Source organism: Mirounga angustirostris, unplaced genomic scaffold (genome assembly GCF_029215605.1).
Source record: "Mirounga angustirostris isolate CCGP_5_RB_7025 unplaced genomic scaffold, mMirAng1.0.hap1 SCAF_5, whole genome shotgun sequence".
Lineage (NCBI taxonomy): Eukaryota > Metazoa > Chordata > Mammalia > Carnivora > Phocidae > Mirounga > Mirounga angustirostris.
This window is the reverse complement of record NW_026991713.1, coordinates 114143258-114165328: the sequence shown is the minus strand read 5'-3', so window position 1 is coordinate 114165328 and position 22071 is coordinate 114143258. Positions and strand designations below refer to the sequence as shown.

Genomic DNA, 22071 nt, shown 5'->3' with positions numbered 1-22071 from the left:
CACATTTCACTCATTACCTCAGAGAAATTGAGCATTTGGCACTGAGGAATAATTTAGACCAACAATTGCTAGATGGCAGAGTTGTGATCAGAAAGAAATAAAACAGCTCCAGAGCCAATTAGGTTATAACACAGCTACCAGGGTACTGGAGGTGGAATCTACCCTTTCTGTCTTTCACCCAGCCCCTCCTCATGTCCACCATGGTGCTTTTTTTAGCCACTTTGGGAATTATACTGCCTTTCGGCCCCTAGGGGAATCTTTTTGTATTTCACATGTATACTTTTATGTAAGGTAGAAAAACTATAAAGAACAGTTTGTTTCAAAGCACCCTCTATTTGGTAATAATAACAAAAATCACAATCAAAAAAGTAAATTTACCAAGCTGCCAGGATGTGCAGTTGGGTTACAGATGTATTCTTCCAAAAATAAACTCACTAATATTAATAAACTCATTTCTATTTAGGGCAATTCTGACAAACAATTTTATAATAACATGCTGTCTAAATTATAAAGCTTCTAACCATTAGCTTAAAGACTAGGAGATCAGATTAACTGAAAATATTAAGGGGAAAAAAATAAAATCACGTAAAACCAAAAAAAGGAGGAGAGATGCAAACTGTCTTGGACGAACATTTCAAAGGTAAGTTCTTTTACAAACATCATTTTCCAAAATTAAACTATCTAATTGGCTTTCACTTCCTACTCATCTCATGAACCTGGCTCCATAAAAATTACACTTTAGAGGCAAATTAACAAGCTAAATCTATTTTCTATGATTCTGTTTTAACTTACTTGTTCAGTTCATTTGTCAATGACATTCGAACTTTTAATTCTTCTAGGTAGAGTTGCTTGTATTTTTCCAATTCTGTTTTATTAAAATCTTCTTGAGAACATTTCATTCTGGATAGTTCAAATTCTAGTTCTTTAATTCTGAGTTCCATTTGATTTCTTATTGAAGCATTATTAGCTTCTCTTAACTGTCCTAAGCTTTCTTGAGATGCTACTTGTGTCTAAAGCAAATTAAAAGCATACTTTTAAAATAAGTTATAACCTGGGTAATTATAGTATATTTCTTTCCTTTAGTTTTGAGTCAATGATTCAGAGAGCAATTGTAAATGTGAAAAAAAAGCTGAAGCGTAAAATATTTGTCATCAAGGTCAACTGAATTAAATCTGAATGATAAAGTTCAATCATTCTTATATTAGAACTCATGCAATCTGGTAATTCAGAGAATAATAGAATCATTTAAAACTTTAAAAAAGTGAACAATACAACTTAAGAATAATTCAAGTACCGGGGGTGCCTGGCTGGCTTAGCCGGTTGAGCGCCTGACTCTTGGTTTCTGCTCAATTGTGATCTCAGGGTCATGAGATAAAGCCCTGTGTCATACTCAGCATGGAGTCTGCCTGGGATTCTCCTCTCCCTCTGTGCATCCCCTCACCCGTGCTTTCTAAATAAATAAATAAATATCTTAAAAAAAATAATCCAAGTATGGTACAATTTTTTTTTTTTTAAAGTAGGCTCCATGCTAGGCTTGATTTCACAAGCCTGAGCTGCTCAACCAACTGAGCCACCCAGGCACCCCATGGTTAAAATTTTTAAAACACCATCTTTTCTTTTCCTGTCAATAGTCTTGTTTTATACCAAGTGATCTTAAAAAATAAAATGATTCTCTACTGTGAATCATTCTGAAAAATCAATTTAGTGAGAATAATGATGAAAACTGAAATTTTTTTTTAAAGATTTTATTTATTTATTTGACAGAGAGAGAGATAGCGAGAAAGGGAACACAAGCAAGGGGAGTGGGAGAAGGAGAAGAAGGCTTCCTGCGGAGCAGGGAGCCCGATGCGGGGCTCGATTCCAGGACCCTGGGATCGTGACCTGAGCCGAAGGCAGACGCTTAACGACTGAGCCACCCAGGCGCCCCAATGAAAACTGAAATTTTTAAAGAGAAGGAACAAATGCTTCCAGAAATTTACCAAATTGCTATAAAGGAAGTAGAGGAAAACTATACAATGCATATAACCAAAATGTAACTTGCAGTGAAATGATTAAAGCATACTACAGATCAATAAATTAACCTGGAAAAACAGATTGGCTTCTTTTAATTTTTCTGTTATGTCCAATCTTGTTCTTTCTTCAAGCTCCCGTTTATAGTGTTCTATTTTACTGTATTCTACCATACTGAATTCTACATGACTTCTGAGGTTTACTACTTGTTCCAACTTCTTTTTATTCTTCTCTAGTTTTTCATATTTCTTCTGCATTTCCTTCATAGATGTTAACTCCTGGGTAAGAAGCTGGTTGTTTGCATCCAGGTATAGACATTTTGAAGACGCAGTTTCCAGTTTTGCTGTAAGATCATCAACCTGCATGAATAAAATAATACAGTTTGGAAGTAGAGTGAAAATAGTCTAATGCAAAACTATGACCAAGTTTTTTTTTTAAAAGATTTTAAGTCTCTACACCCAACACGGGGCTCAAACTCACAACCCCCAAGATCAAGAGTCACATGCTCTACTGACAGAGCCAGCCAGGTGCTCAAATTTTAAAATAAATTCATTTTCAACAAAATGTTATCTATATTGTAAGTAGAGTCTTGGAATGTGGAACCTCAAATAACTCAGAAAATCAAGAACAAAATTAAAACCACTAGTAGTTACTAAAGGAGATCTCTGCTATCGTTCTCTTTGCCACACATTTATACTTTTATTTTTCTATGATTGTTTCAGATCTTTCCTTCACAAAATAACTGTAAGTCATCTCTTAGTAGAAAGTCTCTTAACCCTTCCCTCATCTTAACACTCCATAATTTTTTTTAAAGATTTTATTTATTTACTTGAGAGGGAAAGAGAGCAAGAGAGCAAGAGTGCAAGAGCAGGGGGAGGGAAAAGCAGACTCCCCACTGAGCAGGGAGCCCAGCGTGGGGCTCAATCCCAGCATGCCAGGATCACGACCCAAGCCAAAGGCAGACACTTAACTGACTGCGCCACCCAGGTGCCCTGGTACTCCATAAGTTTTAAAGAAGTTTTAGGAATATCATATTGACTTATGTAGGTCTCAGCAAATAAATGCTTACCAAAATAAGACTTTGAAAATAAAACTCTAATTAATGAATCTATAAAGACTGATTTTAATGCCATAAGCCTTTTTCTGAATTACAAATGTTTTATGCTAATTTGAATTGCATTCTGAGAAGAAATGATTTGCAAGGTTAAGAAATCGCATCTCTCAGTAAAAAAATTTAGTGAGATGATCCATACATTTTTGACCAAAAAAACCCCCCAAAAAACCCCCTTAATTCAACAGTATTATAATCCTTTGTTACATCCCACAAAATAAGACAAAAACAACCAAAAAACTTGCTGGAGTTTCAGTGATGCTGAATTGGGAAGAACTTCTTTCTTTTAGATATGATTGGTAAGACAAGATGAGTGGATGTGGTGGTTTTATAAATTCTTTGACACTTCTCCCATGACAATCCCCCCCCCCCCTTAATATGTGCTGGCCTTAGTAACTGGTTTCTAGTGAATAGAATATGGCAGAACTGCTGTGTGATTTTTAAGGCTAGGTTACAAAATGTGAGATAGCCTCCATCTGACTTTTTCTACAGAAGCTCACCCTTAGCATCCAGCTGTTGTGGGAAAGCCCAGGCCACCTAGTGAGTCCTCATGCAGATACTGCAGCTGAGACTGCCTCAGCTAACATCCTAGTCAAAAAGCAGCCTCAACAGCCAAACATGTGCATGAACAAGAACAAGGTTTTAGATGATTCTAGTTCCCAGCTTCCAGTCATCCCAGCTGATGCCAAATGAAGAAGAAATGAGTTGGCCTTACTCAGCCTTGTCTAAAGATGTGTGAACAAGATAAATGCTGTTTTGAGCCACTGGGTTTTGAGATGGTTGAGTATGCAGCAATAAATAACTGGCACAGATACTGATATTAAAAATGGGGTGCTGCCATTAAAAACAAAACAAACTAAAAATAAACCTCCTTTGAACCAGGAGGTAGGTGGAACCTGAAAGGATGTAGAGAAGAGTAAGAATGAAAACCAAAAGGGCTTCCAAGAAACTGTTAGTGGAAACCTGATGGCCCTTGAAGAGGCTTACAGCAAAGGTTTCTAGACAAGTGAAGAAAATGACACTAGAGGGAAAGGAACTCATGCAACAAACCACTTGAAAGGAAACTCATAGGGGAGATAAGCTAAAGAAACACTATTCAATATGAAGGAACCAGGATTTGCTGGGTTCAAATATCTGTTTCTCATTTACAGCCTCTCCACATGTTGAATTGTCAAATAATGCTAAAATAAATGGCTTCTGGGTTAAGAGCAAATCGAGGAAAACATGGTCTATGGATGAAGCCAAGACTATAAAACCCTTTATTAAGACCTCGGAAGGTTTTAAGGTGTGCCTCCAATTTCTTTAAGGATCTTAAGAGTATAAGAATTTTAAAGGCATTGTCAAATAAGAGGTTCACAGGAAACCTGAGTTGAAAAGCTTATCTCAAAAAGACCCAGGAGAATGGCTTTTCTAATGGCATGAACTCCAATAATATTCACAGAAAACTCAAAAAGTGAAGAGAATTATAGGGGCATCTGGGTGGCTCAGTCGGTTAAGCGGCTGTCTTCAGCTCAGGTCAAGATCCCAGGGTCCTGGGATCGAGTCCCACATCAGGCTCCGAGCCTGCCTCTCCCTCTCCCTCTGCCTGCCTCTCTGCCTACTTGTGCTCTCTATCTCTCTGTCAAATAAATAAAATCTTCAAAAAAAAAAAAAAAAAGTGAAGAGAATTAGAGAAGCAAAAACACTGTTTGCGAGCTTGGACTAAAAGAGACCAAGATAGTACAAGCTGAAAATAGGCCTTTGGGTCTTAGAAGTCCCACAGGGAGGAAGCAGGCTGAAAAAACAGCTAAAAACACAGGTCATTCCTTATGAAAAGGACAGAACCAAGAGCTCAAAGAGTAAAGCAAAGAGCCATGGAGAAGTATTCCCATGGTTAGGACTAAGTCCTAACTAAAGAACTGACAGCATGCTTCAGGCTATATTTCAAAACTGCTATGGACTAGCGTGCTTCCCATCTTCTTTCTGAATGGGAGAGTCCTTAGCAGGTTATCCGCATCCTGCATTTTGAGTGGTAGAGAACTGTCACTTTAATTCTCAAGTCTTCATATTGAGAGGACTTGAACTCAAGGGACTATAATTCAGACACCTTAACCCCACTGCTCCTGATTAAAATGGTAAGATCTTGGATTCAAGCCTGAACCTAATGCCATGATAACAGATTTGTGGGAGGAGGTGAGTGTATTTTTCATGTTGGAGGAATACAAAAATATGCTGGTTTTTAAATGTGTCCATAGGTTTTTAAATATTCATTCTATTAAAAATAAATAAATAAAAAGACCGTGGGCCAATCTTAGTGACTTATCTCCTAACAAACAGAATATGGTGAATGTGATGCTGTGTGTATTCCAAGGCTAGGTTACAGAGGCAATAGAGCTTCTGCCTTGCTCTGTATCTCAGGCTGCTTACTTGGAATTTAGCCCTCCAATTTGTGAGGAAGCTCAGGCCACAAAGAGAGTCTAGGTGTTTCAGCTGCCTGCCTTAACTATAGTCCTAGTCAACAGCGAGCATCAACAACACCAGAAGTGATGGAACAAATCTTCAAACACTTCCATCCCCAAACCTTTCAGTTGCCCCACCTGAAGCTAGGGGAACAGAAACAAGCTGTCCTGGCCACACTTTTCCTAACAGATTTGTGAACAAAATAAATGTTATTTATTTAAGCCACTAAACTTTGGGGAGTTTGTTAAGAAAAAAAAACAAAAAAAGATAAATGGATGATAAAAAGAGTTAATAAGATACATAACTTATATAGTAGAAATTGGTCTCCATTAAAGTGGGAAGTAATAAATGTCAAGATTAATTTATTAATGACAAACAGTGCTAATGAGAAGCAGCACATAACTAGAAGCAAGATCTAAGAAGTTTTTCTCTCCATTTTCCCCCATTTAGGGTGACATTACCTATGCATTTTTTATATATGACCTTTATTATGTTGCAGTATGTTCCTTCTAAACCTACTTTGTTGAGGGTTTTTATCATGAATGGATGTTGTACTTCGTCAAATGCTTTTTCTGCATCTATTGAAACGATCAGATGATTCTTCTCCTTTCTTTTATTAATGTGGTGTATCACATAGATTGATTTGCAGATATTGAACCACCCCCACAACCCAGGAATAAATCCCATTTGATCATGGTGATGGCTTTTTAATGTATTGTTGGATTCAGTTTGCTAGTATTTTGTTGAGGATTTTTGCAACTAGGTTCACCAGAGATACTGGCCTGTAGTTCTCTTTGTGGTGTCTTTATCTGGTTTTGGTATCAGGGTAATAATACTGGCCGCATAAAATGAATTTGGAAGTTTTCCTTCCTTTTCTGTTTTTTTTTTTTTTTTTTTTTTTTTTTTTTTTTTTTTGGAGGGGGGAACAGTTTGAGAAGAATAGGTATTAACTCTTCCTTTAAGTGCTAGGTAGAATTTGCCTCTGAAGCCGTCTGGTCCCGGACTTGGGTTTGTTCAGAGTTTTTTGATTACTGATTCAATTTCTTTGCGGGTTATCAGTCTGTTCAAATTTTCTATTCCCTCCTGTTTCAGTTTTGGTAATTTGTATGTTTCTAGGAATTTATCCATTTCTTCTAGATTGTCTATTTGTTGGCATATACTTTTTCATAATATTCTCTCATAACTGTTTGCATTTCTGTGGTGGTGTTATTTCTCCTCTCTCATTTGTGATTTTATTTATTTGGGTCCTTTCTCTTTTCTTTCTGTAACTCTGGCTAGAGCCTTGTCAGTTTTATTAATTTTTCCAAAGAACCAGCAACTGGTTTCATTGATCTCTTCTAGTTTTATCTTTTTTAAGTTTCTATACTATTTATTTCTGCTGTATTTTTTTTTAAAGGATTTGTTTATTTGAGAGAGAGAGAGAGAGAGAGTGGGGAAAGGGGCAAATGGAGAGGAAGTGAGGGAATCCTCAAGTAGACTCCCCGCTGAGCATGGAGCCTGAAGCAGTGCTCAATCCCAGGACCTTGAGATCATGACCTGAGCGGAAATCAAGAGTTAGCTGCTTAACCAACTGAGCCACCCTGGTGCCCCTATTTCTGCTCTAATTTTTACTATTTCCTTCCTTCTGCTGACTGTACGCTTCATTTATTATTCTTTTTCTAGCTTCTTTAGGTGTAAGGTAGTTTGAGATTTTTCTTGCTTCTCGAGCTAGGCCTGTATTGCTATATACTTCCCTCTTAGGACCACTTTTGCTGTATCTCAAAAGTTTTGGCGAATGTGTTTCATTTTCATTTGTTTCCATGTATTTTTAAATTTCTTCTTTTATTTCCTGGTTGGTCCATTCATTGTTTAGTAGAATGTTACTTAACCAACATGTATTTGTGGTCTTTCAGATTGTTTCTTGTGGCTGACTTCTAGTTTTATATTATTGTGGTCAGAAAAGGTGCATGGTATGACTTCAATCTTTTTTGTATCTATTAAGGCCTGTTTTGTGGCCTAATATGTAATATATTCTAGAGAATGTTTCAGAATGTGTATTCTGCTGTTTAAGGGTGGAATATTTTGAATATATCTCTTTAGTCCATCTAATCCAGTGTGTCATATAAAGACATTGTTTCCTTGTTGACTTTCTGTTAGTTGATCTGTCCATTGATGTAAGTAGGGTGTTAAAGTTCCCAACTATTGATTATTTCTATTCCTTCCTAAAATACCCAAACTGTACATTGTGTTCATGGATACTTTTACTATTAGGAATAAAAGCAACTTATTCCATTAAAAAAACTATATATATATTAAAAATAAAGTACCATAGTATTATTGTATTATTATCAATTAGTTCTTTTATGTTTGTCATTAATTGTTTTATGTATTTGGGTGATCCCATGTTGGGTGCATAAATATTTACAATTGATCTTCTTCCTGTCAGATTGTCCTCTTTCTTACGATATAGTGCCCTTGTCTCTTGTTACAGTCTTTGTTTTAAACTCTATGTTGTCCAATATAAGTTATTGCTATTCTGGCTTTCTTTTGATGTCCATTTGCATGATACATGTTTCTCCATCCCCTCACTTTCAATCTGCAGGTATCCTTATGTCAAAAATGAGTCTCTTGTAGGCAGCATATACATCCTATGTCTTTTGATTGGAGCATTTAGCCCATTTATATCCGAAGTAATTATTGATAGATATGTATTCGTCATTTTACTACTTGTTTTGTGGTTGTTTCTGGAGATTTTTCTCCGATCCTTTTTTGTGTCTTTGATGCTTTGCTGATGTTCTTTAGTGATATATTTGGATTCTTTCTCTTTGCATGTTTATTAGTGGTTTTGTTTTTGGTTTTCTTTTCTTTTCTTTTTAGAGAAAACACGAGCGGGGCAGGGAGAGGGAAAGTGAATCTTAAGCAGATGCCATGCCCAGCACGGAGCCCAATGCAGGGCTCAATCTCACAACCCTGAGATCATGACTTGAGCTGAAATCAAGAGTCAGATGCTTAACCAACTAAGCCACCCAGGCACCTCTATTGGTGGTTTTTGATATATAATTTGTATATAACCTCTTCTGCATATAGCAGTCTATATTAAGTTGCTGGTCATTTAAGTTTGAACCAATTCTTTTCTCTTCTTCTCCCCATGCTTCAGATAAGGTATATTTTATATCCTTTGTTTCTGAGTTCCTTAAATTATTTTTTACATAAATGTTCATTTTTGTTACTTTTGTGTTTCTTGCCTTTATACTGTCACTTCTGGTCTCTCTTTTCCACTCAAAGAGCCCCCTTTAATGTTTCTTGCAGGGCTAGTGTAGTGGTCACAAACTCCTTTAATTTTTGTCTGGGAAACTCTCTCTCTCCTTCTATTCGGAGTAATAGGCTTGCTGGATAGAGTATTCTTGGTTACAGATTTTTCCCATTCACCATGTTGAATATATCATGCCACTCCCTTCTGGCTTGCAAACTTTCTGTTGAAAACATTCCTGATGGCCTTAAGGGGTTTCCCCTGGAAGTTACTGACTTGTTTTCCTGCTTTTAAGATGTTTTCTTTATCAGTATACTTTGCAAATTTAATTATAATGTATCTTGGTGTTGGCCTGCTTTTGTTGATTTTGATGGGAGTTTTCTGTGCCTGCTAGATCTTGGTGTCTGTTGCTTTCCCCAGATTAGGGAAGTTTTCTGTTATTATTCTTGAAATAAATTTTCTTACGCCTTTTCTCTCTCTTCTACTGGGACTCCTACACTGAGTTCCCGAGGTCTTGTCTCATTTTGCATAATTCTTCTTTCTCTCCCTTCTTCAGCTTTATTGCTTTCCATTACTTTGTCTTCTAGGTGATTAATTTGTTCTTCTGCTTCTTCCAGCCTGCTGTTCATTGCATCAGGTATGTTTCTAATCTCATTTATTGCACTCTTCATCTCTGATTCTTTTTTTTAATTCTTTTATCTCTGTTGTAAGGGTCTCACTGATGTCTTCCATTCTTTTCTCAAGTCCAGTGAGTATCCTTATGATCACTGCTTTAAATCCTCCATCAGGCATGATATTTATTCTGCCTCCATTAAATCTCTGGTCCCATGGCCTTATCCTGTTCTTTCATTTCAGATAAATTCCTGTTTTCTCATTTTGTCTACGTCTCTACCAGCTTCTCTGTGTTAGAAAAGCCAGTTATGTTACCTGCTCCTGAAAGTAATGGACTTATGAAAAAGACGTCATGTAGTGCCCAGGGTCTGGCACTTAGGGCAGTGTCCACAGTGTGTGCTGCATGCACTCTGCTGTTGTGTTCTGGCTGCTCTATCCTTTAGGCCAGTCATCTGCAGAGGCTCTCCCCACCTGCTGTGGGCAGTGTTTGGTACCTGGCTGGAATGTAGCAACTTTTAAATTCGGTGTGCTCTGGTGTGCTTGTGAAATGAGACCTGTCACCACCTCCACTGGAACTGAGGTCCTCCTGAATCTATTCAGGAGATGTGGTGTGGGCAGAGGTCTTCTGGGGGCGGGGGGGGGAAGGCCTGCTGTGCTGGAACTGAGGCAAGAATGATTGATCAGGGCAGTTCCACTGGAGTGCAAGGGGATGGTTTGATGTAAGCAAATTAGACAGCCAGTGTCAGAGCTGCACCGCTTCCCACAGGAGGCTCTGTGTTGGTGCTGAGGGGCAGTGGAGGGAAATGGCACCAGCTGGTTCCTTTGTTCCTAGAGAAGAATCTCCGTCAACACTGCCTCTCAGGGACATGCTCTGAGAAGAGTGAGTAATCTCCCCACTGTATGCCCCAGGCACTGTTCAGATCACTGTTTCCGTGCTGTATGCTCCCGGGTTGTTTACCTGCCTTCTCTCCAAGAGCAGCACAGTGCCCTACAGGCTCTATCCCAGCTAAGCCTGATGACCTTTAGAACTCCAGGCTTTAAGCCCCCCTCGTTGTAAGAACTCATGAAATTCAGCCCCTCTCATCTTCCAAGCCAGTGGGTATGAGGAAACGTTCTCTTTGGGCATTTCCATGTACTCCTCTCCTGCCCTTCTCTATGACCATGAATCCCTCCCCTCTATAACAGCCACGATCTGTTTCTCTCCTAAACCACATCTCTGTACTTCTACCTTCTTCGATGTGTCCTCTTCCCTCTTTAGTTGTGGAGTTTGTTCTGTCAGTCTTCAGGTATTAGGTGAACTTAGGCTCCTCTTACTCTGCTACCATCTTCCTTTCTCTCAAGACATTTCTCTAAGATATGCTTCAATTACAAATTATTACAACTAGGCAGGCATGCCCCTATAGATTTTCCCCTCAAGTTAGGGGAGAAGAAAGACCGGCAAGCAGAAAGACAATATGATTGCAAGTATAACAGCTGAAAAACTAGGAATAGTTTAATAACCAAAATTGGACCTTTTACCTGATCTCCATTAACTGAAATTCTAAAAGAAATAGCCAGCTTTGAGTATTTTTAAATCAATCTAATACTCAATCTTCATTCTCCTTTCATCAGTGAGGAAATAAAGAGAACATTATGGAATCATTTTTAATCTTTTCAGTAGCAAACCAAATGTACTGTCCATTGGCACTATTTAAATTAAATATAGGTGGTGCCTGGGTGGCTCAGTCATTAAGCATCTGCCTTTGGCTCAGGTCATGATCCCAGGGTCCTGGGATGGAGCCCACATCAGGCTCCCTGCTCCACGGTAAGCCTGCTTCTCCCTCTCCCACTACCCCTGCTTGTGTTCCCTCTCTCGCTGTGTCTCTCTCTGTCAAATAAATAAATAAAATCTTTAAAAAAATAATTAATTAAATATAATTTCTCCTTTATCTTATTCCAAGCTTGTTTATGTGGGGAGGTAAGTAAGACCATCTCATCTTTATGTTGTATCACAATGCTTTCCCATATCATACAAAACTGGCTTTGAAAATTTATGGCATTCAAATTGCTAATCTACTATTTGTCTCTGATAACTCAATTAAATACTACCTGATATTTTACAGCTGTATTCTTGAAATAATGTAATGAAATATTTATTCCATTAATTATTTATTGAGCTATTAAAGGACATATCTTTCTATTTAAAGTAAAAGAAGATGGATACAGACAACTGTATTTTCTGAGAATGTAGGATCTGTGCCAAGAACAGGATCAGCACCTGTGTTATACAGAAGAACCCGGTCAAAATAGTATCTAATTGTGAATTACAAGATGATGGATTACCAAGATTTCAAAACAGGAAAGCTGACAGCCCAGAGTTCATCTTTTCCTTCCTGGATGGTGAAATTTATAGATGAGTCTATGCTTTATAATAAGTTAATAAAACATAATGAAGTAACGAGTAGACAGCAGATCCTATGACCAAGATTTGATGGAAACGGATGTGGGAGGCACTGAGTGAGCGACTCAAGATATGAATGGAGAAAAGAACCAGAACTCTATCTTTTTGAGTCTGACTTCTCATCATATCATGGAGTCAGCAAGGCATAAGCTGGTAAAAGGCTCCTTCAAGAAGCAAAAAATTTCTACAGGAGTAAAGTTAAGTTCTACTACACTTTTATTAGTACATAAATGAGTGGTAAATTTGCAAGACGACTAGGGAAGAATTCTCATAAACTTTGATTGGGCAGTGACATAAGGATAGACATATAGATAAATGTATTAGAATTGACAATCTAAAAATAAACTGTCACATTATGGTGAATTGATTTTCCAATTTTAGTATATGTGCTGCCGAAGCGAGCACATGGTGAATTGATTTTCAACAAGGGTGTCAATTAAATGGAATAAGAATAGCCTTTTTAATAAATGGTAGTGGGACAAAGTAATAAAATTAGACCTCTACCTCATAGCACATATACAAAATCAACTCCAAATATAAGAGCTAAAATTATAAAACTCTTAGAAAAAAACATATCATTTGTGACTGGATTTGGCAATGGTTTCTTAGGACACCAAAAGAAAAAACAGATTAAGTATATTTCATCAAAATCAAAAACTTCTTTGCTTCAAATGTCACCATCAAGAAAGTGAAAAGGCAAGCTACTGAATAAGAGAAAATATTTGAAAAGCCTGTATCTGATAAGGGATTTGTATTTAGGATATACATAAATAACTCTTACAATAATGAAAAGACAATCCAATAAAGAAATGGTCAAAACAATTGATTCATTCTTTAAGGAAGATATAGAAATGGATAATAACCACATAAAAAGATGAGCTACTCAACATCATTAGTTTTTGTTTAGTTTTTTTTTCTAACGTTTTATTTGTTTATTTGACAGAGAGAGAGAGAGAGCACAAGCAGGGGGAGATGCAGAGGGAGAGGGAGAAGCAGGCTACCCGCTGAGCAGGGAGCCAGATGTGGGGCTCAATCCCAGGAACCTGGGGTCATGACCTGAGCCGAAGGCAGACGCTTAACTAATTGAGCCATCCAGGTGACCCTCAACATCATTAGCTTTAAGCAAAATACAAATCAAAGCCACAAGATCGATGGAACTCATCAAGTGTATTATGCTAAGCCAAACAAGTCAGTCAGAGAAAAATAAATACCCTATGATTTTACTCATATGTGGAATTTAAGAAACAAAACAGATGAACACAGGGGAAAGGGGGAAAAAAAAGAAGAGAAAGGGAGGCAAACCATAAAAGACTCTTAACTATAGAGAAAAAAACTAAGTGTTGCTGTAGTGGAGGTGGATGGGGGGTGGGCTAGATGAATGATGTACTTGTTGTGATGAGCACTGGGTGTTGTATGTAAGTGATGAATCATTAAATTCTACTCCTGAAACCAATATGTTAACTAACTAGAATTTTAAAACTTCAAACAAACAAACAAAAAACCCCACAAGATGCCATTTCCCACCCACTAGGATGGCTATAATAAAAACAACAGATAATGGCAAACATTGGCAAAAATCAGGAAAAATGAGAACCTTCAAACACTGCTGACGAAAATGTAAAATGGTGCAGCCATGTTGGAAAACCGTGTGGCAGTTCCTCAAAGGGTTAAAAAAAAAAAAGAAAAGGTTAAAGAGAGTTACCATATGACCCAGCAATTCCATTTGTAAGTATATATCCAAGAGAAATGAAAACATGTTCACACAAAAACTTGTACGTGTGTGTATAATAGCATTATTAACAACAGACGAAAAGCAAAACAATCTAAAGATCTACCAACTGATAAATGAATAAATTAAATGTCGTATGTCTGTATAGTGGGATATTATTAGCAATAAAAAGAAATAAAGTACTGACACATGCTACAAAATAGGTGTAACTTGAAAATATTATGCTAAATGAAAGAAGGCAGTCACAGAGGACCACATATTGTGTGATTCCATTGATATGAAATGTCCAAAATAGGCAAATTTATAGAGACAGAGAGTAAGTAGTGGTTCCCTAGGGCTAAGGAGAGTAGGGAAGGGGAACCTAGCATAGGGCGACAGGTAAAAGGTACAGGACTTCTTTACAGGGTAACAAAAATGTTCTAAAATTGATTGTGGTACTCTTCGAATTTGCACATTACGTTCATTTTATCTCAATAAAGCTGTTACCAAAAAAAAAAAAATGTAGCACGTATATAAAATTAATAGAAAACATTTCATTGCTCAAAGCACTGAGTGACTTATTTCCCAAAATTAAATGATTCTGGAGTCCCAAAACTAATTAAAAATTACCTTCTGTTTTAGCATATTAATCTGACTATCCATTTCAATTTGATTGGTTTTTGAATTTCCAGGGAAAGTAAGCTCTCTACCTTCATATTCACTTAACTTTCTCCTTGTCACGTTTAAGAGTTTCTTAAATCTGCGGAAGGTATAGAATGAGTAAGTCAGGTTTTTTAAGAGTAAATATTTAATAATTGTTTAAATAGATAATATGTTCTATCATATAAACAAATCTATAAATTATGATCTCTCATTTGTCCCAATCTCACATTGTTTAAGAACATACTAACTAAATTATAATCTCAGGTAAAAAATATGAAGAAAATTTTTATGACACAACTGGCAGAATTAATACTGTAACTATATTAAGAGTTCTTATACATAAGTTATTAATATTTATTTTCAGTATCTTAATAGAATCATCTATTATTAAATAGTGACTATAAACCAGAGACCAGTATCCAAGGTGAAGAAGAAAAGCATACTTATCCATGAATGTTTTAAAAAGACACAAAAATACATTTTGGTACCCACTAACCACAGTCTACAAGAAGAAAAGAAAATACATACAAAAAACATCAAAGGAGATCACTCACAAAAAAAGAAGAAAGAAAAATCTTTAAAGTCTGAGTTGAGAGGAAAAATGAAGAGACAAAGCTTTAGAAGAAAGGAAATCAGCAAAGAGATAATGTGTGATGGTCTATGAGACTGTTTCAGGAAAGAAGTTACATATCTTGGCTAGGACACTGTTAACAAAGTGAAAGGGTTGCAAAACAATGCAGAGAAAGACAGTTAAATGAGAGAATATCAGAGAACAAATTTGAGTAGTCAGCAAAAAAAAAAAAAAAAAAAAAAAAACAGAAAGGGAGCCCTGTGGGAGCTACAGACATTGGAAAAAACTTTTTTTTTTTTTAATCTGAGTGGTAAAAGCATGATTGCTAATTTTATTCTTCTTTAAGTCAGACATATATTTTCCTCTGTATATTTTATAATTAAAAAATGCAGAAAGAAAATATAAGCAAGTTGAATCCAAAAAGATGGTGGAGGAGTAGGAGAGCTTAGTTTTGTCTGGTCCGGAACTCACTCGATAGCTATAAAATGATTTTGAACACCTGTGAACTCAACCGGAGATCTAAGAAAAGAATTGCCGCAATTCTACAAATAGAAAAGTGACCACGTTTGGGGAGGGTATGTGTTGTGGTGACCGCTGTGTATTATGTAAGACTGATGAATCACAGATCTGTACCCCTGAAACAAATAATACACTGTATGTTAGTAATAAAAAAAAAAAAGAAAAGCAACCACTTTCTGCAAGTCTTTTTTAACTTTCATTTTTACAATTACATTCTATCCTTTCATTGTATTTAATTTTATTTTTGTATATATATATAAGTTTTTCTTTCTTTACAATTTGGGATGTAGTTTTCTAACAAACAGACCCAAATACATACAGGATCCAGTGTATTTCTCTGTTCTGTTCACCTGATTATATTCTTTTTTTTTTTTTTTTTTTTTTTTTTGGTCTGGGTCTCTTCTAATTTGTTTAGTGTATATTTCACTGGGGTTGTTGTTGCTCTTTTAGTATTTTGTTCACTCATTCATCTATTTTCTGGACAGAATGACAAGATGGAAAAACTCAGCTCAAATAAGAGAACTAGAGGCAGTAAAGACTGCCAAGGACCTAATCAGTATGGACATAAGAGGTCAGAACTAGAGTTCAGAATGACGATGATAAAGATACTAGCTGGGCTTGAAAAAAGTATAGAAGACACTAGAGAATCCCTTTCTGAAGAAATAAAAGAATTAAAATCTAATCAAGTCAATATCAAAAAGGCTATTAATGAGATGCAATCAAATATAGAGGCTCTAAAAAAATAGAGGCTCTAACTGAGAGGATAAATGAGGCAGAAAGGAGAAGTAGTGATATACAAGACAAAATGACAGAGAATAAAGAAGCTGGGGAAAAAGAGAGATAAACGACTGGATCACGAGGTGAAATTTCAAGAGATAAGTGATACCATAAAGCGGAACAATAGTAGAATAATTGGGATCCCAGAAGAAGAGGAAGGGGGGGTGGCAGAAGGTGTGTTTGAGAGATTAGAGCAGAGAACCTCCCTAATCCGGAGAAGGAAACAGGCATTCATATCCAGGAGGCACAGAAAACCCCCTTCAACATCAATAAAAACAGGTCAACATTTCGATATATAGTAGTGAAGCCTGCAAATTTCAGAGACAAAGAGAAAATCCTGAAAGCAGCTCAGCACAAGAGGTCCTTAACCGACAAGGGTAGAAACATTAGACTGGCAGCAGACCTAACCACAGAGACCTGGCAGGCCAGAAAGGACTGGCATGATATATTGAGGGTGCTAAACGAGAAAAATATGCAGCCAAGAATACTGTATTTATCCAGCAAGGCTGTCATTCAAACTTGAAGGAGAAAGAAAGAGTTTCCAGGACAAACAGAAACTAAAACATTTGTGATCACTAACCCAGCCCTGCAAGAAATATTAAAGGGGATCCTTTACGCAAAGAGAGAGCCCCAAAGTAACACAGACCAGAAAGGAACAGAGACAATATACAGTAACAGTGATATAACAGGTAGTACAATGGCACTAAATTCATATCTATCAATAGTTACCCTGAATGTAAATGGGCCAAATGCCCCAATCAAAAGATGCAGGGTATCAGATTGGATAAAAAAGCAAGACCCATCGATATGCTGTCTGCAAGAGACTCATTTTAGACCCAAGGACACCTCCAGATTGAAAGTGAGGGAGTGGAAAACCATTTATCATGCTAATGGACATCAAAAGAAAGCTGGGGTAGCAATCCTTGTACCAGACAAATTAGATTTTAGACCAAAGACTGTAATAAGAGATGAGGAAGGACACTATCATAATGACTTAAAGGGGTCTATCCAACAAGAAGATCTAACAATTGTAAATATGTGTGCCCCTAACATGGGAGCAGCCAATGACATAAACCAATTAATAATAAAATTAAAGAAACACATTGATGATGATACAATAATAACAGTGAATGACACACTGGACTGTGGGAAACAGACCTCCACAACAACCACTGGTGCATGTTCGTTCAGACTCCGAGATCTCTGAGAAAACTCGATTTGCTGGGTTAAAAATAAGCCGAAAGGATCAGAGTGAATTGCCCTTGGGACGTGTGTGGTCTGTTCTAAAGTACGCAGCAGAAGATGTTTTGTAGATAGGAAGCCACCTGTAAACAGCACACTGTGCACTCCCCTCTTGGTTCCCTTGCCCTGTAAATAGCACACTGTGCACTCCCCTCTTTGTTCCCTTGTCCTGCTTTAAAGATTCTTATCATACATGCGGGACTAATCCTATGTACATGGAAGAATGTGCCTTACTAAGCCCATGCTGTAAATCATTAGAGATCTATAGCGCTGTAGAAGGTATATAAGATTATGGAAAATAAACCTCGGGACCTTGGGCTGATTGCTCGGGGTCCCCTGTGCCTCGCAAAACTGGCATCTCTTTTCCTCAGTTCCTTCACCGCCCCAGGTCCACGACTCTCTGAGGTCGACACTGGACCAGATGCACTTCACAGATAGATTCAGAGCATTCCAACCTAAAGCCACAGAATACACATTCTTCTCGAGTGCACATGGAACTTTCTCCAGAAGACATCACATACTGGGTCACAAATCAGGTCTCAACCGGTACCAAAAGTAGGGGATCATTCCCTGCAGAGTTTCAGACCACAACGCCTTGAAACTTGAACTCAATCACAAGAGGAAATTCGGAAAGAACTCAAATACATGGAATGTAAGAGCATCCTATTAAAGAATGAATGGGTCAACCAGGAAATTAAAGAAGAATTAAAAGAATTCATGGGAACAAAGGAAAATGAAAACACAACTGTTCAAAACCTTTGGGATGCAGCAAAGGCAGTCCGGGGAGGGAAGTAGAGAGCAACAACAGCCTTTCTCAAGAAACAAGAAAGGTCCTAAATACACAACCTAACCTTACACCTAAAGGAGCTGGAGAAAGAACAGCAAATAAAGCCGAAACCCAGCAGGAGAAGAGAATTAATAACGATCAGAGCAGAAATCAATGAAATAGAAACCAAAAGAATAGTAGAACACAGCAACGAAACTAGGAGGTGGTTCCTTGAAAGAATTAATGGGATCGATAAACCCCTGGCCAGACTTAGCAAAAAGAAAAGAGAAAGGATCCAAATAAATAAAATCATGAATAAAAGAGGAGAGATCACAACCAACACCAAGGAAATACAATTTCAAGAACATATTAGGAATGACTATATGCCAACAAATTAGGCAATCTGGAAGAAATGGATGCATTCCTAGGGAGGTAGAAACTACCAAAACTGAAACAGGAAGAAACAGGAAACCTGAACAGACCCACAACCAGCAAGGAAATTGAAGCAGTAATCAAAAATCTCGCAAGAAACAAAACTCCAGGGCCGGATGGCTTCCCTGGGGAGTTTTAACAAACACTTAAAGAGGAATTAATGCCTATTCCTCTGAAGCTGTTTCAAAAAATAGAAATGGAAGGAAATCTTCCAAACTCTTTCTATGAGGCCAGCATTACCTTGATCCCAAAACCAGACAAAGACCCCACCAAAAAGGAGAATTACAGACCAATATCCCTGATGAACACGGATGCAAAAATTCTCATCAACATACTCGCTAATAGGAGCCAACAGTACATTAAGAGGATTATTCACCCCAACCAAGTGGGACTTATTCCTGGGCTGCAAAGGTGGTTCAACATCCGCAAATCAATCAACGTGATATGCTACGTTAATAAAAGAAAGGACAAGAACTGTATGATTCCTTCAATGGATGCAGAAAAAGCATTTGACAAAGTACAGCATGCTTTCTTGATTAAAACTCTTCATGGGGCGCCTGGGTGGCTCAGTCAGTTAAGCGGCTGCCTTTGGCTCAGGTCATGATCCTGGGGTCTTGGGATCGAGCCCCACGTCCGGCTCCCTAATCAGCAGAAAGCCTGCTTCTCCCTCCCCCTATGCCTGCCGCTCTGTCTACTTGTGCTCTCTCTCTATCTCCCTGTCAAATAAATAAATAAAATCTTTAAAAAAACAAACAAACAAACAACTCTTCACGATGCACGGATAGAGGGCACATACCTCAATACCATAAAAGCCATGTATGAAAAGCCCACGGCAAATATCATTCTCAATGGGGAGAAACTGCGAGCTTTTCCCTGAAGGTCAGGAACACGGCAGGGATGTCCACTCTCACCACTGCTGTCCAACATAATACTAGAAGTCCTAGCCTCAGCAATCAGACAATGAAAAGAAATAAAACGCATGGGAATTGGCAAAGAAGAAGTCAAACTCTCACTCTTCGCAGGTGACATAATACTCTATGTGGAAAACCCAAAAGACTCCACCCCCAAATTGCTAGAACTCATACAGGAATTCAGCAAAGTGGCAGGATATAAAATCAATGCACAGAAATCTGTTGCATTTCTATACACTAACAATGCGACAGAAGAAAGAGAAATTAAGGAGTCAAACCCATTTACAATTGCACCAAAAACCGTAAGATACCTAGGAATCAACCTAACCAAAGAGGCAAAGGATCTGTACTATGAAAACTATAGAACACTCACGAGAGAAATTGAGGAAGACGCAAAGAAATGGAAAAACACTCCATGTTCATGGATTGGAAGAACAAATTTGTTAAAATGTCTATGCTACCACTACCCAGAGCAATCTGTGCATTCAATGCAATCTCTATCAAAATACCATCAACTTGTTTCACAGAGCTGGAACACATCATCCTAAAATTTGTACGGAACCAGGAAAGACCCCGAATAGCCAAAGGAATGTTGAAAAAGAAAACCAAAGCTGGTGGCATCACAATTCCGGACCTCAAGTTCTATGACAAAGCTGTAATCATCAAGATGGTATGATACTGGCACAAAAACAGACACATCGGCCAATGAAACAGAACAGAGAACCCAGAAACGGACCCTCAACTCTATGGTCAACTAATCTTCGACAAAGCAGGTAAGAACAGCCATGGGAAAAAAGACAGTCTCTTCAACAAATGGTGTTGGGAAAAGTGGACAGCCACATGCAGAAGAATGAAACTGGACCATTTTCTTACACCATACACAAAAATGGACTCAAAATGGATGTAAGACCTAAATGTGAGACAGGAACCCATCAAAATCCTGGAGGAGAACATAGGCAGCAACTTCTGTGACCTGGGCCACAGCAACTTCTTGCTAGACACGTCTCCAAAGGCAAGGGAAACAAAGACTTCATCAAGATAAAAAGCTTTTGCACAGCAGAGGAAGCGGTCGACAAAACCAAAAGACGACTGACAGAATGGGAGAAGGTATTTGCAAATGACATGTCAGATAAAGGGCTAGTATGCAAAATCTATATAGAAGAACTTATCAAACTCAGCACCCAAAGAACAAATAATCCAGTCAAGAAACATGGAAGACGTGAACAGACATTTCTCCAAAGAAGACATTCAAATGGTCAACAGACACTTGAAAAAATGCCCAACATCACTTGGCATCAGGGAAATAAATACACATCAAAACCACAATGAGATATCAGCTCACACCTGTTGGAATGGCTAAAATGAACAAGTCAGGAAACAACAGATGTGGCAGGGATGCAGACAACGGGGAACCCTCTTACACTGCTGGTGGGAATGCAAGCTGGGACAGCCACTCTGGAAAACAGTATGGAGGTTCCTCAACAAGTTGAAAATAGAGCTACCCAGCGACCCAGCAATTGCACTACTAAGGATTTACCCCAAAGATACAAATGTAGTGATCCGAAGGGGCACCTGCACCCCAATGTTTATAGCAGCAATGTCCACAATAGCCAAACTGTGGAAAGAGCCCCGATGTCCCTTGACAGATGAATGGATAAAGAAGATGTGTAGATATATACAATGGACTATCACTCAGCCAATAAAAAAAATGAAATCGTGCAATGACGTGGATGGAACTAGAGGGTATTTTGCCAAATATGTCAGTCAGAGAAAGATAATAATCATTTGATTTCACTCCTATGTAGAATTTAAGAAACAAAACAGAGGAGCATAGGGGAAGGGAGGGGAAAATAAAACAAGATGAAATTAGAGTGGGAGACAAATCACAAGAGACTCTTAATCATAGGAAACAAACTGAGGGTTCCTGGAGCATAGGAGGGGAGAAGGATGGGGTAACTGGATGATGGACATTAAGGAGGGCACCTAATGTAATTAGCACTGGGTGTTATATAAGACTGATGAATCACTGAACTCTACCTTGGAAAATAATATACTTTATGTTGGTTAACTGAATTTAAATTTAAAAAATAATATTAAAAAAAAGAAAATATAAGCCAAACCAAGATAACTTTTGATATGATTAAACAGTGACACAGGTTTTTAGATATTAAAATACTTGTTGGAAGGGAAGAACACTATTAAAAGGAAATATTACCAAAGAACAAAGATATCTTGCAGAAACTCTTCAAAATGGACAATGAAAATTACAGTTGTTATTGTTAAAGGAACTATTGTTATTATTTATGTTATTTATATTATGTTATTTATATTATTATATTTATTTTATAATTATATTATTATATAATTATAATATATAATATATTATATATAAATATATTATATAATTTATAATTATATTATTAATATAATATAATTATATTAATATATTTATATTATGTATTTATATTATTATTTAAGGAATCATTAAAGAGTAAGTGTAATATTTTGGCAAGTATTTGTATTTAATAAAGTAAAATTACAGTTAAATCCGTTAATTAATGGTTAAAATTATCTGAAATATTACAGTCTTACCTAGTCATCTCTTTTTCTAATTCACCATTTTTCTTCATTTCTTGATCCA

The 22071-nt window shown here is 37.3% G+C and overlaps 1 protein-coding gene across 1 annotated transcript in view; it reads right to left on the bottom strand.

Moving 5' to 3' along the window:
- LOC135364298 (ankyrin repeat domain-containing protein 26-like) overlaps positions 1-22071 on the bottom strand; it is a 362531-nt gene that overhangs the window by 15658 nt on the left and 324802 nt on the right. The window contains 2 exon segments of the mRNA XM_064590297.1: positions 793-1010; positions 2082-2369. Of these exon segments, the coding sequence (XP_064446367.1) occupies positions 793-1010; positions 2082-2369 (506 nt within the window).